The sequence below is a fragment of the Eutrigla gurnardus genome, assembly GCF_963514095.1.
Source record: "Eutrigla gurnardus genome assembly, chromosome: 1".
NCBI lineage: Eukaryota > Metazoa > Chordata > Actinopteri > Perciformes > Triglidae > Eutrigla > Eutrigla gurnardus.
In genome coordinates, this window is record NC_139915.1 from 1213489 (window position 1) to 1231132 (window position 17644).

The window sequence follows — 17644 nt, forward strand, 5'->3', positions numbered from 1 at the left end:
GCTGTTAAAAGTACCCCCTTAAAAACAGTTTGTAAACCCGGAAGTCAGGGTTATGCGGAAGTACAGAACTTGCGGAATGATTAATGAAGAATAGTGGCTAAATAGCAGTTTGGTGGATGTTTTCCGGATGTTTTGAGTCCTTGTGTCAAACTGAATCTGAGTTTTAGTATGATTTGTAGATGTGTTTTTAGCGCCGACCTGACAGTAGTGATAGAAGAACGGGTGTGTCCGGGCTCTCCTGGCAAAACACAACAGCGGGGGGGAGGACCTGTCTGTCTGTCTGTCTTCCGGCCTGTCTGTCTGACGTCGTTCTGCGGGAGACCGGTGCTTGTGATTGGGAGCTAGCTAACTAGGAAGGGCGACTATACCTTTAAGTGAAAGAAAACGAAACGAGAAGCAATCAGCGGCGCATCGCTGGCTCGCACGGCTCGTCTACTGGGCTCTCGGGGAGTTTCGACATGATACTTGTCAAAGTAATTGTCCTGTTGTGCTGTCTACGAGACATCACGGGTAAGTTTGCCATCGATTCAGACGGAGAGGAAAGTGCTCGGTGATCGGCGGGGGAGCTAGCGATAATCGGATCAAGCACTTGCACTCTGGCTACCTAACTTGCTAGCTAGCTGGCTAATGATAATGGTGTTTTGAGGCTGCCAACTTGTGTTTACTGGTTAGCAGTGCGTACAGAGGCCAGGTTACTGATTGGTTGGGTAAAGTTAATCGACATGGTGATACGAGTTGAGTGTTCACACAGAAAAACAGCCGTTTTTTTACCCCCTGGGGGGTAAACTGACATCACGGGGCTAACGTCTACAGTTTGAATGGCGAGGAGATGAGCGAATACACTTGGAAGTTACAGAAAATGTATATTTATATATGTATATATATATAGACACAACTACAGTGCGTTACTCTGAGCTGGCAGGCTACTTGATACGCTGCGCTGCTGCAACGTTTGACAGCTCTTGTCCGTCTGCCAAAGCGACTGGAAGCCTGATGTAATGCGTCCACTATTGACCTGTAATGACCTGAACCTAAAGGTGTCTGTGGTCCGCAGAGCTTGGTGCTTAATATATTATAATATGAGCAAGGTGGTTATTATGGAATTATTGTAAACGCCTTACAATAATTACATGTTCCATAAAATATTCGTTAACAGTATTATTATCTAAGGAGTGTCACATTGAATCTCTTCAAGGGTATTTTGATGGTGAAGCTTGCTGTAATTTCATGGTTTCAGTCATAATTTCCCGGGCTCCGTGAGTCACCATTAGTCAAACACACGGCAAAACTTCCACTGTGGTTAATTGAGAAAATGAAAATGCAAGTAATTTCATGATTTAGGTCTCATTAACCCAGATGTCATACAACCCAAAGTGCTTCACAAACTTAATGCCAAAACATCAAAATGGACACATTAAAAACATTTTGTGATTGTTTACACCGTGCAGAAATGGATATCGGGAAAAACGAGCAACTTGAGTAAATGCAGCAATTGGTAGCCGTTGTAACCGTTGACAACATTAATATTGCTGAGGTTTTTAAAAGGATGCCACTCAGTTTCACAACCCAACAGCACAAGTCGCTGAGAAGCACAGGGTGAGCCAGACTGCATACAAAACCACAACAAGAAAAAGCATTACCTTTATCATGTATGATTTAATGCTGGCACAGTGCAGAACTGCTATGAGCTAATAGGATTTCTGCTGTTCTGCAGCCCTTACCCTGTTGTCTGTGTTGATATACACAAACGTTTGTGTCATAAAGCTTCGCAGTACAAGCTATGAATTAGGCCGAGTGCTATGACATCATTCTTGCTTCTGACTGGCACATTAACAACCACAGCGACTTTTCTGCAGTACTGCTAGTTCAAGTGTGAAATTTAGGTGAGAAGCCATCCATTTTCTCTCCTTTTATTAACCTTGCATCTTTCTATTGGTTGACCAAGCAGAAGCATAGCAGTGCTTCAGCTGCATCGAGGGGCCATGTGGATAAAACAATGAGAGAAGCATTTTATATCCTCTCAAGGGATCAGAAAGGTGAACAAGTCTGATCTGAATCAAAAGTGCTGCCTTTTTCTGCATTCCAGTGAACCACACACTGCCCTAAAATGTATGAAATATGACAGGCGAGTTGGGAAAGCATTGGGTGGTAAAATGTAGTTTGTGAGTGTTGTGAACATTTCTGAGGAAGTCGGAGTGTCAGAGACTTTTGACAGAGCTTCTGTAAACTGGTCTGCTTACACTGCAGGTGTTTTTCTTGAGAAATGTTGCATTGACAGTTCAGGGCAACACAGACTTGTGTGTTACACAGAACTGAAGCAATAACTAAGTGGGTTAGCTAGCCTGCCGTCCCCAGCATACACGGTGAAGTGACTCAGATCAGTTGAGACGCTCCTCCTCTGCCGGCGGTTTCCTCTCTGTCGAGAACTGCACTTGAGGCTCTTGAATTTCACTGCTATATTTTTCTCAGCTTTTGTTGCCGTCTGTCCAGAAATGCAAGCTACTGCCGCTTAGTGAGGTAATCTATTTATTTAGTTCCAAATTACGTGGGATTGCTGCCTCAGGTCATTATTCAGTGTATCTTTTCAGTATACTGACAACAAAATGTGCCCAAGAAAGAGAGTTGAGTGTAATCAAAATCAATTCAAACGGGTTTAATTTACATTAAAATAATTAAAACAATTAAATGGAGTTCACCATGTATAATTTGACCTCTTTTTTACATTTGGATTTGTAGTTATTTTATCTGCTATCAATCCCATTGGTTAGTGTCTTTGTGTTTGTTTTAATTAGGTTTTTATTTATTAAAAATACATTCTACCTTAACTTATTTGCTATTCTATTAACCATTTTCTTTTCACGTATTCCTATTTTATTCCCTATGTTTTTGTGTATGTATTCCAGCTCTGTATTTTTAACAGGCATTGATAGCCCCAATAATAATGGTACATTTGTTTAAATTGCCACGACAAAAAAATGTAAGGTGTTTTATTGACCATGTTAAGATAAGGGGCGGTGGGGGCAGCCCTTCAAATGAAATGCTGTGTTTCAGTCGGGTGGGAATGTTGTAACACCAGTTGAGCCCCATGGGTGAGAGTTAAGAGTTTCAAAAACATCCTGGCACCAGCACCACATCCAGGGAAAACTCCAGTTTCTCCTGAGTTTTGGGATCCTAATAATCCTCTAATAATAATAAAAAAACCTCTTAATAACGCCATTTTGTTGTTGCCCAGTGTTAACCTCTGTATTAAAAGACAGTTAACTTGAGAGTGACAGCAGTTTTTAAATTATTTGTTGTAATTTTCATTTAGTATCAAACACAACTGTTGAGGCACTGCCTGTTAGAATGGGATGTTTACATCCTGGTTACTCCGATGTCTCTATTAGATGATCAATTGTGTCTTTGACTGACATCTCTGTCAGTTTCTGTCACTCATGTGGGCGTAATTGGGTATATGAAACCAAGATGAGATGTTTACATGCTCAAACAAACGGGTTACCTCAGTCGACCTGATAATAACCAGGATGCTAGTGTACATGCAAAATTATGAAGTAGTAGTTGCGACATTCCTATTTTATGTCATTTTTGTTTCTTTTTTTAATGTTTTGAAGAGCAGAAAAATCCCAAATGTCAGACTTACTGCTACGTTATAATGCAAGCCACTGTGTTCATAACTCACCATTTTGCTGGCCCATTATATTGGGGTTGTCACATCCTACTGAGAAGGCAAGTCTGGACAATGTGAGCTGGCAGTGTTGATTTCTTCTGTACAAAATCAACATATCCCCTGATTAATTACAGCCTCACTCTCTCATTCCAAAGCCCATGTTGTTTATTTTTAGGCTGAATGTGGGTTCGCTCTAGTTTGCTGTCTCTATTTTCATTGTTGAAAAGGGGCTTTAGAAGAAGCTGATGGTTGGAATATTTTCTTGCTGCATTCATGGACAAGTTGTTGCAAGCTTTGTACAACCACTCCCTGTTTGGAGAGTTGTGTCTCCCACCACACAGAAGCCCTACACTAATGAACATAACAGTGCACAAACAGGCAATATGGAGCACCTATGTGTATTATTTCTCTTTCACTTACGTGTTTGGTAGGAATGTTCGGTAACACTTTAGATTAGGGAACACATATTAACCAACTAGTCTCTTATTAGCATGCATATTAGTAGCATATTGGCTGTTTTTAAGCCATTATAAATCACTTACTAATGCCTTATTCTGCATGATCATATTCTGCAACTACTAGGCCGTTAACTACTGTGAGAGTTTTCCATCGATCATTTCCTAATCACTGCTTATTGATAGTGAGTTAGGGAGTTGTTGTAAACCACTTAATAAGAATAATAAGAAACTAGTTCATGGTTAATGTGTTCCCTGATCTAAACTGTTACAGAATGTTCTTCTACACCTTGGGGATGCTAGTATCCTCAGCTGACTCAGCGACGGCCTTTCAGAGGCTGTAGCAGACCTTTAGAGCAAGAGGTACCGGTATCATGTGAAACTAGAAAACAGGCTATCGTTGGGTATAAATGGAAAGCTGAGACTCTTGTGGATTCAATGAGCTCAATTGTATTCATGATGTTAGTGTGCATGGAAGCCATTTCACTGTAGTGAGACCCTTTGGGGTTTGTTTTGTTTTTTAAATGCATTTTACTGTGTAAAATGACCTCTTGTGAAGAACAAGAGACATTGGACATTTTCCATTGGTATACAATAAGGGGGTTCCTGAGCATTTTCCAGAACAGAAGTAATCACCGTCCATTCACCGAAAACTGTAATTCTTGTAGACCACTCCAAATGTCAAAACTGCTCCTAAGAGCCTATCCTGCTGATCTGCTGTCTCAGCCTTAACATCCACCCGCCTTCATACAAAAGACAAACATCTCTGGTGGCGAGTAGAAGAGGATCAATAAGCCCTTGTGAACTTATTTCCAAAGTTTGCTTTAGTAGACAACAGAGCATTTCTTATTATCATCCCAATCTTCAGGCAGCTATTTAGTTAGTAGAATGCTGTTTTGCCTAAGGAATGTAACATTAGCATTTAAATAGCCGGCAGCAAATTCAGTCACTGTTCTCGCACAATGACATACAGTCCCACTGAAACAGAACCTCGGTCACCTGACGTGCATCATGTGCTCCTCATCTGCGCTTTAAACGGACTTTCTCTGTCTTTGTGAAAAGAACAAAGACATGTTCAGTATGAAAGCTGGCAGGATTACCTCGGAGGGGTCCCATCAGTAAACTGAATAAGCCCGTTAAGCACTAGTTTGTGACCGCTTATATGATAACTGGTCACTTTGGTAGAGATTCATCCTTTTTTTCATGACATGTTGACCGCTCACTGTACGGAAGGCACAGGTAAATATTAATGATGGCCAAATTCTATTTAACTGCTTCAGTTTCAGTTTCCTGGCCTTTGTTAATATTATTACAAAACCTGTGCTTTTCCTACAATGACATTTCAAAAGAGATGTGCAATGCTTTTGCTGTTGAGAATTTGTGTCATTCTAATCCAAGTCTTGATTGCATAATCTGTCCTAGAGAAAAAGAGCTCACTGTTCATCATATGCTCTGATTAATGATGTTGTAAACAAGATTCACCAAAAGGATCAAACATGAAGTGATTATCTTGAATCATTTGTGGAAACCAACATGTTGAAAGCTCTAATATATGTCTGTTTTGTCAGCAAATTCTGTATAAGGTGAATGAATACTACTGAACTGGGAATTATAGTAAAATAAAAAAGCAAAATGTTGCGCTTGCTGGGAATCGTTTTACTGACAAATGTTGACAAGGCCTCTAAACTGTCTTTCAGGTCAGTTTGGCAAACCTTTGGACAAATATATCCGCCATTATGAGGGTTTATCATATGACACAGAAGTCCTGCACAGCAGCCATCAGAGAGCCAAGAGGGCCCTCTCTCCTCAAGACAGGACCGTGCACCTGGACTTCCGTGCACATGGAAGGTCAGTTTAATTACAAGCACACACCTCACAAGTATAACAAAGTACCTGCTGTTTTCTCTGCATCAACCAAGATGTGTGGACGTTTAATTAAACCTATACATTTGAGGGAACATCATTGATCGTGTGTTGAATGTATATACCTGGTTTAAAAGATACCTACCACTAATTCTGGAGGCTTTTCTGAGAGCACTGGTGGCCACATTGCGGTTATTTAAATCACTGAAAAGACGAGACTAACCACATGATTGCAAGCTCTAAACAAATCCTTCCCTTTCCACCTCATTCTGATACAGTTTTAAATGATATGGAATTGGAGATGAACCCTTATCAAGTAGTCTGAGTACACTGGTGCCCACCACTGATTTGGAAACAGATTATTTCAGGCAGGAACACTGTTTAAATGTTCAAGCTTAAAATGTACAACGAGGCCTAGATGATGGGTTTGTCCTTCAGTTATGTCTCTGTGAGACTGGTGGTTCAGTTTCTACCAAATAATGAAAAATGTGATGTTTTAATTCACATTTCTGAGTAGGCATGGAACCAAATGAAAATGACACTTTATTACTTTACATGGTATATATTTGTGAATATCCTTTTTAGTGAATGAATCATAGGCGTACCTACATAAATAAAGGATAATACATTTAAAATGTATTTTGTATCCTGTATTTTTTAAATATATTACCATTATTACCATTATCCCGATTAATGGAAATTCACAACAATCAACTGTGAGTGGTTTTGCAATACAAAAATTCCTACATCCCATCCCTATTTCTGAGTCAAAAAGTGGAGATGCTACATATCCTATGACATGGCTCAAAGAGTGTAATGATATGCTACAATCCCAAGAAACATGGAGTCACACCTGTCTCTCTCCTACTACCCAGTTTAGGAATGCATAGCGCCTCAACAGACAGAAAATGTGGACTCGCTGGTTTTCCTTTACTCACAAACCAAATCATTTTCTTTTCTGCTGCCTTTAATCTGTTCTATCAACTCTTCAGTATCCCCACACACACTCACACACACACAGTAACATATATTGAATATACTGTAGTCCCATTGTAATTCTGGGTGTATTCCTACTAATGGAAATGCTTTTTTAATGGTCCTTTTCTGTTCACTCCCATGTTGAAGAGCCTTACAATATTCTACCTTAGCAGCACATAAGTTTGTTTTTTCAGCACGCTCCCCCTGCTTTAGTTTACACCAAGCCTGTCTGTTGTGTGTTATCAAAGCCCTGTCAAACGGATCCCTTTCCTGTGTTTGTGTGCTCTTTCCTGTCTTTGCTGGCTGGGAGAAACCGCTGGCTCTGCCTGTATTAGGGAGGTTACCGCAGCGTAATACAGCATCATCACTTTGGGTGTCTAAATGGACATAAACACTATTTTATAGAGGGATTTGATTTGGAGGTGGTTTGCTGTATGATGCAGAATCTTGACTAAATGGACATACAGTATGTTTATGTACTTTAAACAGATTCTCATATGCTCTAAGTAGCAGAGTAGTAGTACTGCACCAACCATGACAAGTGGCAGATACTTTTCAAAAGTGTGTACTCCAGTTCAGTTTATTGAACAGGAGAGGAGAGAAGGAACAACACTATGAGAGATTTATGAGCAGCTCTTAATGCCTCTGGCTGTAATATAACATGCCATTATGACAAATATTTAGAATTTTCATTGATGTATGTTGACATTGACAAGGAAGAAAAGGTTATTACACTGTTATAAGTGGTCCAGTTCTCATCAGCATCACATGGTTGGATCATATACCCTTGCACAAGCTTATACAAGTCAGTCTTGAAAGCATTTTTTCATTTTTATGAGTCAGAGAGACTTTGATTTAACTCTGGTGTTAAGGCTGTCAACGGTTGCAATGACAGTTTCCATAATCCTGATGAATTTGGCTTTAAGATAGACGGAACCAAGCCAGCAGGCATAACGCTAGTATTTTCTTCTATATATCCTCACTGAATTCATTATGTTAACGAGTGTGTGTAAACACACACACACACACACATTCTCCCTCTGTGAAAACCCGAGGCCGGGCTGTGTGTAACCACAGAAAACCTCTCTTCTGTATGCCCTCCCAGATGAGTATTTGTGGCTGGATGAGACGGGGGAACAAGGTTGGGTTGACATTTATCTCTGTGGAGGGCTTCTTTACTAACGGAGTTGCCGAAAATGTTGGTTTAGTGTCCAGTTTTCCAATAATTAAACAGATTTGTGGGGTTATTTTTATTCCCATTTGTAACACAAAAATATATTAAAAGATTTGCAATAAGAGGAGCTCAGTGTTCAGAGGCCCACGCTCACATAGCAGGATATGTAATATCCTTAATGCTTTTGAATTTAATTATCACACACAGGAATATATTTCACATTTATCTGCTGTCTAATTGTGATCGTAGTTACTCAAACACGGCTGATTCAAATAAGGGTGCATGTGTGTGCTTATTTCAGGGATGAAAGTTCAGTGAGCAAACAACACCAACAGTTTCAAGTTGTGGCGTATAGTTGATTGTTACTAGTTACACAGTAATAGTGGCCTCTTTGTAGGAACACTATTTCCGGAGACATGTCTTGAGGGCACTCGGCTCCAGACGGCCTGCTTACTGAGCAAAGTGTATGACTGTCGGATGCTTGAGTCAGTATGTTCAGCATTTGGGATATGTCTGAATAATTTATCAGTCAGCTGCTTCTGTGAGATGAGTAGCACAGCCTGGATCCACTTCCTCTTTGGCTGTCGGTGTTTTCGTCTGGATGATGCTGTGAATTTCTCTTTTTTTTTTAGTTACTTAAAATTCTCCTAATTCTCCTTCTTTCTTTCTCGGTTAGTTTGTACATCACTTTTTCCTCTGAAATGTTGTGTTACCTCTCAATAGGTTTTGCCTTTGCTCTGATCCACAGAGAACGGCTGAGCTGTATTATGATATAGTATTATATATTGTGTAGTAGACCGCCACTAGCCATGGGATGATATAGCTTTGGCTGTTGGGTGCCACTGCTATTATTGTGGCTGTAGCCCTGCTTTGTTATGAGCATGGTTGAGACACACTAACTACAGTAGCCATATCCATAGCATCATATATTTCACCCCAATTGCAGCTGTAGGCTGAGCAATAACCATATCCACAGCCACAGCTGCACCCACCATAGCCAGGCGCTGCAGCTCTGCTCACCAGCCAGTGGCTGTATAGTTTTGGAGCTCAGCCCGAGTAGTGTACAATAAATGCATCATGTAAAGTGTCCCGTCATCTCTCCTTTCTGTAGTATCTGCAGAGCGATTCCCTGAACTGGTTGCGTATAACTGGACTGGACCAACGCAATAAATCTCCATATGGATCAGAGAAAATTAACTAAAATATTGTGACGGAATGCAAATAGTGCAATAGTTTTTAAATACATTTATATTTTATTATCTTTATATTTTTTAAATATTGTTGTACATTTAAAGTGTCCCCCTACTAGTGGCTCTATAAATGACCGTTTGTTTATTTGCATAATGTGATTGTACATTTATTAATCGGCAATAGCCTTAAATACAAAATAATGAAGCTATTCCGTCTTTGTGCCCAAACATCTTTGTGTGTCACTGCGTATTCATATATACATATACTGCGTATTCATATATACATATACTGCGTATTCATATTACACGAGTCCATTCAATAGGTTCTGGTCCCCGACTTGCACATTTGGCACACAGGCTTGATCTTTAGCTTTGAATTGTGGTCTAAAGATATGGGCATTCTGGGTATTTGGTTAAAATAGCTATATAAACAACAGCAGCCCCATCTCACGGTGTAAAAGTAATTTATAGAATAACCATCACTCGTAGCTGTTGCGATATTATTGATTTAATTTAGTCCTCGATCCTCTGTTTCATGGAGGAGGATGTGAAAACGTTGCACAATGCATTTTTAAAGAGTTAATTATGATGTTGAATGCTTCTAACTCAGTGATGCTTCTCTCAAAAATATTTTGTAAAACTGCATGGACAGCATAGTTTAGCACAGAGGCTGGCGAACATTCAACATGCCTTTGCAGATCCCTGAAAGTACAGATTACATTTCTTACTGAATAATCTATTTCTGAATTAATCTCTGTCTGTGGCCAGCGTGCCATGCTGGTATCATGCCTTGACTGAGCTTTTGATTCAGCGTAGATGAAGTCATGAGGTCATATTGATCGTTGTAGAGGCCATCAATAATGTAGGATAAGGCCAGGAAACTGTAATGGGTCTGTGTGTCTGGATGAATAACAAGCAGTGGAAATTATACTAGTCTACCAAATCTGTTGCCAGCTGATCTCTGCGTCACAATGCTGACTTCAAATAGTTAATATTGCAGTCTTTGTTCTACACGTTTGGCAGTTTTTTTCTCTCTCTTTTTTCTTCAAATTGTTCCAGTTTTACATTCTCTGTTATGGCTATTTCAAAATCAAAGAAGAGGCTTGCATTGATTAATCAGAGCAGACGCAGCAGAATGTACGTAGGAATTTATGACATGATTCAATGACTCAAGGCAGGACTTGGTATGTCGGGGTCTAATGTCAATTCTTAGTCGGGAACGCCCCAAGAAGATATCGTAATTGTATTAAAAAGGCGTGCATGTCCGATGAGAAGAGGACAGATGAAGGGAAAACTGAATGCTGGTTCATCCTGTTAGGATATCCTGGACTGTCTCTGACCTTTTCCACATTATCTGCTATCTCACAAATATTCTCACTCCCAATCCTCCCACATTCCCCTCTCTGTCTCTTGTGCTTACTTTCTAATGGGTTTTGCTATATTCATATTGTTATGTTCTCATTTCCTGCAATGTTCTACCTTTTTTTTTTCTTTCATAAATCTCTCTTCTTCTTTTTTTTTACCTTGGCCCATTTTCTCCTCCTGAACACACATTCTTGTGAAATCCATCAGCTCGTGTTAATGGTGTACCACATTGCCTTGTCATGGGGAGAGCTACGCAACCTGTGAAACCAGTCATGTGATGTTCTCTGAAGTGGGAGCTCACCACAGTATGTAGAAATAATCTTGTTGATGACGTCATCACGTTATCTTATTTTGGGCTTTGAGACAACACAATGCAACTGATAACCTGTATTATGAACTGGTGGAGTTTTAATGACATGGGCAATAGAGTCTACAAGCTTAATATTTTTCAGTGTTTTGTTCTCCGACATAAAATACTTCAAACAAAGGGGCGTCATACAAAAAATTGTGCTAATGTAAGAAAACCAAAATGGTACAGTCCATGAAGGGCTCAGTATGAGGTAGCCATGAGTCATCTGGAGGAAGCTCAGACTAAAATGGTTCAGTCCAACACCTTGTCATCACTAAACAAAGTCCTGGAGTATTCCTCTACAATGCTCCATACATTGCCTCAGGTTTCTGGCTCATGTGCACCTCATGTGATGCTTGTCTTTTTATTCTTTGACGTCATGGTTATGTTAACGAGAGGATTACAAAAAAAAAGTAGTCGAATGGCTGTGCACAAATGTTCATGTGCTTTCCCTCATGACATAATTCTTCTTCTAACTCACTGAGCACAGCAGTACAGACGAGAGCAACAACAAGCACGTTAAAGTCCAGTAAAAAGTGACCGAAATTCTACCTACTTATCCAATTCATTGGTTAATGATTTGTTTTAAATCAGGCATGTTACTGTAGATGATCTAAATGGCCACTGAGTACTCTACCTGGTAGCCTAAATTAATTATTCATAAATATAAAAAGCTATTTGCAGCTTAATTTTAGTATAAAATAATATTCTTTAAACTACTTATTTTATCCTGAAGCTAACCAGTGTAAACCGTCTTATGATTTACGGAAAAATAGAAATGAGCTGTAGAAGCTGCTGTAGTTTCTGCAATTATATTTCAAGCAAAACTGAACTATGACAATTCTGATATGTTCACACTCGAGCGCTCCTTGGAGCCCCTACCATCAATGTGACGGTACAGCATCGCGTTTGATTTATCTTATGCTTATGCTAATTACACATTTTCTCCTATTCTTCTTTTAGATATTTTAACTTGCGGATGAAGAGGGATACAACTATATTTTCCCCAGATCTCACCATTGAAGTATCAGGAGAGGAGACACCCGTTGATACATCCCATATTTACAGTGGAGATTTATTTGGTAAGTCCAGCTGTTTCCACATCCTTGGCAGAAGCACAGTTTCTACAAAGGAAGTGTCTATACTACTAACTGTGGTGCCTTTATTTGTCCATTTCAATGTTCCTATTTGTTGAGCTCTCTTTTACATACTTGATTGTCTTCAATCATCAAAAATGTAAACTGAGGGATGATGTTTTCACCTGCAGCATTCTAGAACATGTTTGAGAGAAACAAAGTGTAGTTGTTTCTCCTGGTTCTCCTTCCGGTCTTAATCCTTGCCCTTCCTGGATGTCTTCCTGCTGCCTGTCTGCAGCAGCGTTCAAAAGAACAGAGAAAAACAAGTCTGTTCGTCCTGTTGTCATCGGTGTTTGTGAAGCAAAGAGACCATAGAAACAGGAAGGTGCCGTCTCACTGTATCCGTAATCAGCTCAGGAATTTCAGAAATTATAAACAAAATATCTTGAGTGTGTAAAATGATAAAGGGATTTCATGCGAGACATTTCACAAATGCCTGTAATCATAATGATAAGCTTGAGGAGTCCTGCTTTGTGTACTTTTAATGGACAAGATTCCTGATATCTGGGAATGTTACAGAGTTTAGCTTCCAAGGAAACGTGTTTGAATTTCACCAGAAAAATGAAGGTGGATTCAGATTCAGCAGGAAGCCAAATGTCATCTTGCAAACGCAATTACTGTAATTAATCTGCAGTCTGTGTAACAACAGTTTGGATTGGGTGTGTAAGAAAATATAAATAATATTGAGTGTTGCGACATTTTGATTTTTGATACTGTATCGATTCTCCAAAACAAGTTTACGCACAAAGATTAACTCAGTTTTTATTTAATTTGCAAATTTGCCCTCTCGAAGTAGTACTCAAATGTTAGATGTTACTGGGACTGTGATAAATGCAAGCGTGCATGATTTATGACTTTATAAGGTGGTTTGTTCTTTATACTATGACAGTTTTCCTAATTCCCAATATATCACCATGCTTACAGTATAATAACAGTATAATATATTGAATCATAACCCCTGCATGGGGGTGATATGTATCGTATCGCCAGATTCGTGTCAATACACAGTCCTCGTTTGGATTGGCTCCCTTTATTCATCACAAAAATGATATGTGTCAAATAAATGATTTAGTATCACTGAAACAATAACCATTCTTTAAAATACAAACAATTGAGTTGTCATACTCAAATGCCACTGTCCATTTGTTAAAATTGTAGATTTCTACCCTTAAATTGCTTGAATATTTTCATCAGTTGTGTTTCATTGTGTATTAGATATGGAAGGGTATTTTCTATCATCTCCTTCTTTACATATGAAATATATGCTTTGAATTCCTCTCTTGTGCTTCAGGTGAAGAGGGCACACTGACCCACGGCTCAGTGGTCGATGGGCGCTTTGAGGGCTTCATAAAAACCCACCAAGGAACATACTATGTGGAACCCTCGGAGAGGTACCTGAAGAACAACGATCTGCCCTTCCACTCCGTCATCTATCACGAGGATGACATCAGTGAGTATTTGCACTTGCTTTGCTGAAAGTCACTGTGTGGTCCAGAGGGTTGTCCGTGTCCACATCGTATTTACACTTACAGGGAAAGGTTGTCACTTCCTTGCCTTCAGATAGATGGAACAGAATTGTGACGTTGATGTGGTATGTGTTGTGAAGTAAGGGGCGGATTGTTAAGCAGTTCCAAGACTAGACTGACGAGCTTGGGAAGGTTATGTTTGACGGACTGTAGTAGTAGGATTTTACTCTGGGTCCTGTATGGGGGTCAGTATTTACACTAGAAGCAGAATTTGACAACGCAGCAAAAATATATCTCCGTTGTTCAGGTCAGACTACGTTTAACTGATGCTCAGTAATAAAACGGCAAGTCAACTTTGGATGGAAGTAATGATTGGATTTCATGCATGGTGTGGTTGTTGTGGATGAAAACAATGTAGCAAACATTGCATTGAGTAGAAACACAATCCAGCGACTGGAGATTTATGATACCGGCCTGAAGAACTGCATTTAGCAGATAGTGAGTGAGTCTGATTTGAACCCCGCCCTGGCTTTGGGCTGGCTGATTCACTGCACTCTGTGTGTGTGTGTGTGTGTGTGTGTGTGTGTGTGTGTGTGTGTGTGTGTGTGTGTGTGTGTGTGTGTGTGTGTGTGTGTGTGTGTGTGTGTGTGTGTGTGTGTGTGTGTGTGTGTGTGTGTGTGTGTGTGTGTGTGTGTGTGTGTGTGTGTGTGTGTGTGTGTGTGTGTGTGTGTGTGTGTGTGTGTGTGTGTGTGTGTGTGTGTGTGTGTGTGTGTGTGTGTGTTCCAGACAAGTAATGAGTACACGAACACACACACATATATATTTTCCATCATCAATCTCTTTGTTCATACCTCCTTGATCTGAATGTTGGGAAACTTTGCACCGTAACTTATTTGATGTGGGATTGCCATAAAGGTGTGTCCAGTAAAGGGTTGTGTTATCAGCAGAGGTGGTGATTATATATCATAATAATCCAATCTGGTTTTTATGATCCAGGAATGCCGGCAGCTGAAGCCAGATGGCCATCAGTAGTGGGGCACAGATTCATATGTTGTTGCAGAAATGTTGTATTGCTGATATGAAAACAGAAGACTGCACTCACTCTGTACACAATGTGCAGTCTAGGTGTGAAAATACTGTGAGAATCTGCTGAGTAGTCTTTTAGTTTGCCATTTCCTGATCAGAGCTGCTTCAACCAAAAGACTGGAAACTCATATTTTACAGTGTTTGTTTGAAGCCCCATCCCATTTGCCCTTTAAAATTCAATGCAGTGCACATAGAAGCTTGGAGAGAACTTTAAAGTACAGCAGTTGTTTAAATTGGAAATTGTAAATTGGAAAAAGGCTGGTTTTAATATTTGTAAAACGCAGAAATCTTTTTCTGCTCAGCGAGACAGAAGAGAGGAAGATAACACTGATTTGTCAGAGAAAACCCATATCATTCAAGTTTTTTTTTTTTACTCTTAACACCCTGATTCACCCTGATTCACCTTCTCATCACACATGGTCTGAAGAGCTCAATAATGCCTTCACAACATGCCCTTATCTCCTCCCTATCTGCCAGATTATCCTCATAAGTATGGCTCAGAGGGCGGCTGTGCTGACCACTCAGTGCTTGAGAGGATGAGGAAGTTCCAGGCGACTGCAGTCGAGGACCCGGACAATGTAAGTGCCAGCATCACCACCAAGCCCCCCCCCTCCCTCCTTCCAGCTCATAATTAAACACACAGATGGACAAGGCTCATGGGATTAGAAACATCTTATCTCGTATCCAAACTACCTTATACTCTGAGTATATTGTTGTACACTTTCAATCAAACACCTGATTATTTGCAATGTTGAAGCCATGCGTAACTTTTGAAACACTTAATTCCTCCGCCTGGTGCTTAAACTTTACTCTGCAATAGAAATGCTTCTAATAGGAGCTACTTGGTGTACATATCGAGCTGTTTTAATTCGGCTAGGCTTTGATCCAGCACTTCCCCAGCCCGTCTTCCTTCCATTTGATGCTGATGGTTGGTTTTACATTTTTATTTTTACAGGGTGTGAAAAGTGTGTCGAAGGAGGAGGAGCACTCCCACGGTCCTGTTATTCTGAGGAGAAAGAGGGCAGCGGCAAAAGAGAAAAACACTTGCCAGCTCTTCATCCAGACTGACCACCTCTTCTACAAATTCTATGGCACAAGAGAGGCGGTCATCGCCCAGGTATGCACATCGAGTGTACACACTCTTTAGTCTGGAGGCACCTATAAATACAATCACATATCTGGCAAATCAAAGAACTGGTTAGCAGATACACAATGTAAGAAATCATCCTTTTTTTCAGAAATGGCAGCCATTGGGGATGTGACAAAGCTTAGTGTCTTTAATGCAATGGAAATAATGGAGACTAGCTATCATATGTTGCTTTTCTATACAATCACTTTCTCCGTAGATCTCCAGCCACATTAAGGCCATTGACTCCATTTACCAGGCCACAGACTTCCTGGGAATCCGAAACATCAGCTTCATGGTTAAAAGGATCAGGGTGAGTTGGACCTTTAAAGTGACCATTGTGGCTTAGACTTTTTGAATTGGCTACTCTGTCAGCAAAGGGCTTTCTCTCTTCTTGTTGTTTAACTGTGAAACTCTCCTTTATTCAGATAAACACCACCCTGGATGAAAAAGACTCGACCAATCCGTTTCGCTTTGCCAACATTGGAGTGGAGAAGTTTTTGGAGCTCAACTCTGAGCAGAACCACGATGACTACTGCCTGGCCTATGTCTTCTCTGACAGGGACTTTGATGACGGCGTGCTTGGCTTGGCTTGGGTTGGAGCTCCTTCAGGTTCGTATACAACACAAGCACACACTCAAACACAACACTGGCAGTCAGTTCATGTTGCTGAGAGACATTTACGCTGGGTGGGTTTTAACACAGACAGTTAAACACTAGTCTTCCTTTTTGCTACACTGATCTTTTACTGGATACAAAGTAATGCACATTTTCTAATCGTCTCATCATTTCATCCGTTATTGTGTTGAATTGAGATGAGTTTAGTTTAAAATCTCAACATCCTTAGGCAGAACGGATTATCACTACAACTCAGACCACAAACAAAAACCAGAACGCTTCTGATTCCAAAACAGATTCTGCATTTCTATGCGGTTATGGTGGCTTCTCCGTCCTGTTCCTTTAAATGAGCTCCGATGCCACCAGCTCAACCTGAAGAATACAGCGACAAACGCAGACAATCAATATGAGCAGATAGACACAGCTGTCAGCCGGAGGAATCGATTGAGGATAAGAGATGGAGAGGAGAATGAGCTGCAGTGAGCTGTGGGGTTATTACTCTAACTACAGTGTATCTTAGTGGATGTGACCAGCTGTTTTAATTCTTCAGTGGATGAGCTGCACAAGCACACATGCAGTAAACACACATTCGTGTACAGTTACTCATCATGAACACATTGTTGATTGCTTTAAGTGCATTGGTATCCTGGCTTTGTTTCTGTGAGACCCGGAGCTGCGTTTGCCTCCCCATGACTGGGTTTATGGATTATGGGGAAACAGCAGCAGGCGGGCTTATTGTTGATTGCAACTGCAAGTGTTTTTCAGTGCTTTTTCAAGTTGATCTGGTTTTTGGCATTTTCATTTTAGACAAGCACAGAAAAGCTAAAGTCACATTTAGAACATAGTTCTGTGTTTAAAAAAATATTACATTTCTTTTTATCACCATATATTCTGTACATATGCATGCAGTGTTATCTTCATATTGGTACTTATGTTTTAAGCTACATGAAATCCAGTTTGTAGTGAACTAGCAGTACAAACCAAACAGTGTGTAAAGCTCAGTGGGTTATTCTTGCATGAATACATAGAATCAAGATGTATCAGGTTATTACTTTTCACAGATGTGACGATACAGCCTTGTCGGTGCGTAACATGTACATCAATAGTTCTGTTAAATCCTTGGTTGGGCTCTAGTTAATTTCAGAATCTCTACATGGAATATGATGATGTA

General features: G+C 40.1%; 1 protein-coding gene across 1 annotated transcript in view; it reads left to right on the plus strand.

Moving 5' to 3' along the window:
* Positions 1 to 356: 356 nt before the first annotated feature.
* Positions 357 to 17644, plus strand: part of adam10a (ADAM metallopeptidase domain 10a) — a 24837-nt gene continuing 7549 nt past the window's right edge. Inside the window, exons 1-8 of the mRNA XM_084011382.1 lie at positions 357 to 510; positions 5820 to 5970; positions 12005 to 12123; positions 13469 to 13627; positions 15207 to 15307; positions 15685 to 15846; positions 16076 to 16168; positions 16284 to 16467. Coding sequence (XP_083867508.1) covers positions 459 to 510; positions 5820 to 5970; positions 12005 to 12123; positions 13469 to 13627; positions 15207 to 15307; positions 15685 to 15846; positions 16076 to 16168; positions 16284 to 16467 — 1021 coding nt within the window. The 5' untranslated portion in view covers positions 357 to 458. The remainder of the gene's footprint in view (positions 511 to 5819; positions 5971 to 12004; positions 12124 to 13468; positions 13628 to 15206; positions 15308 to 15684; positions 15847 to 16075; positions 16169 to 16283; positions 16468 to 17644) is intronic.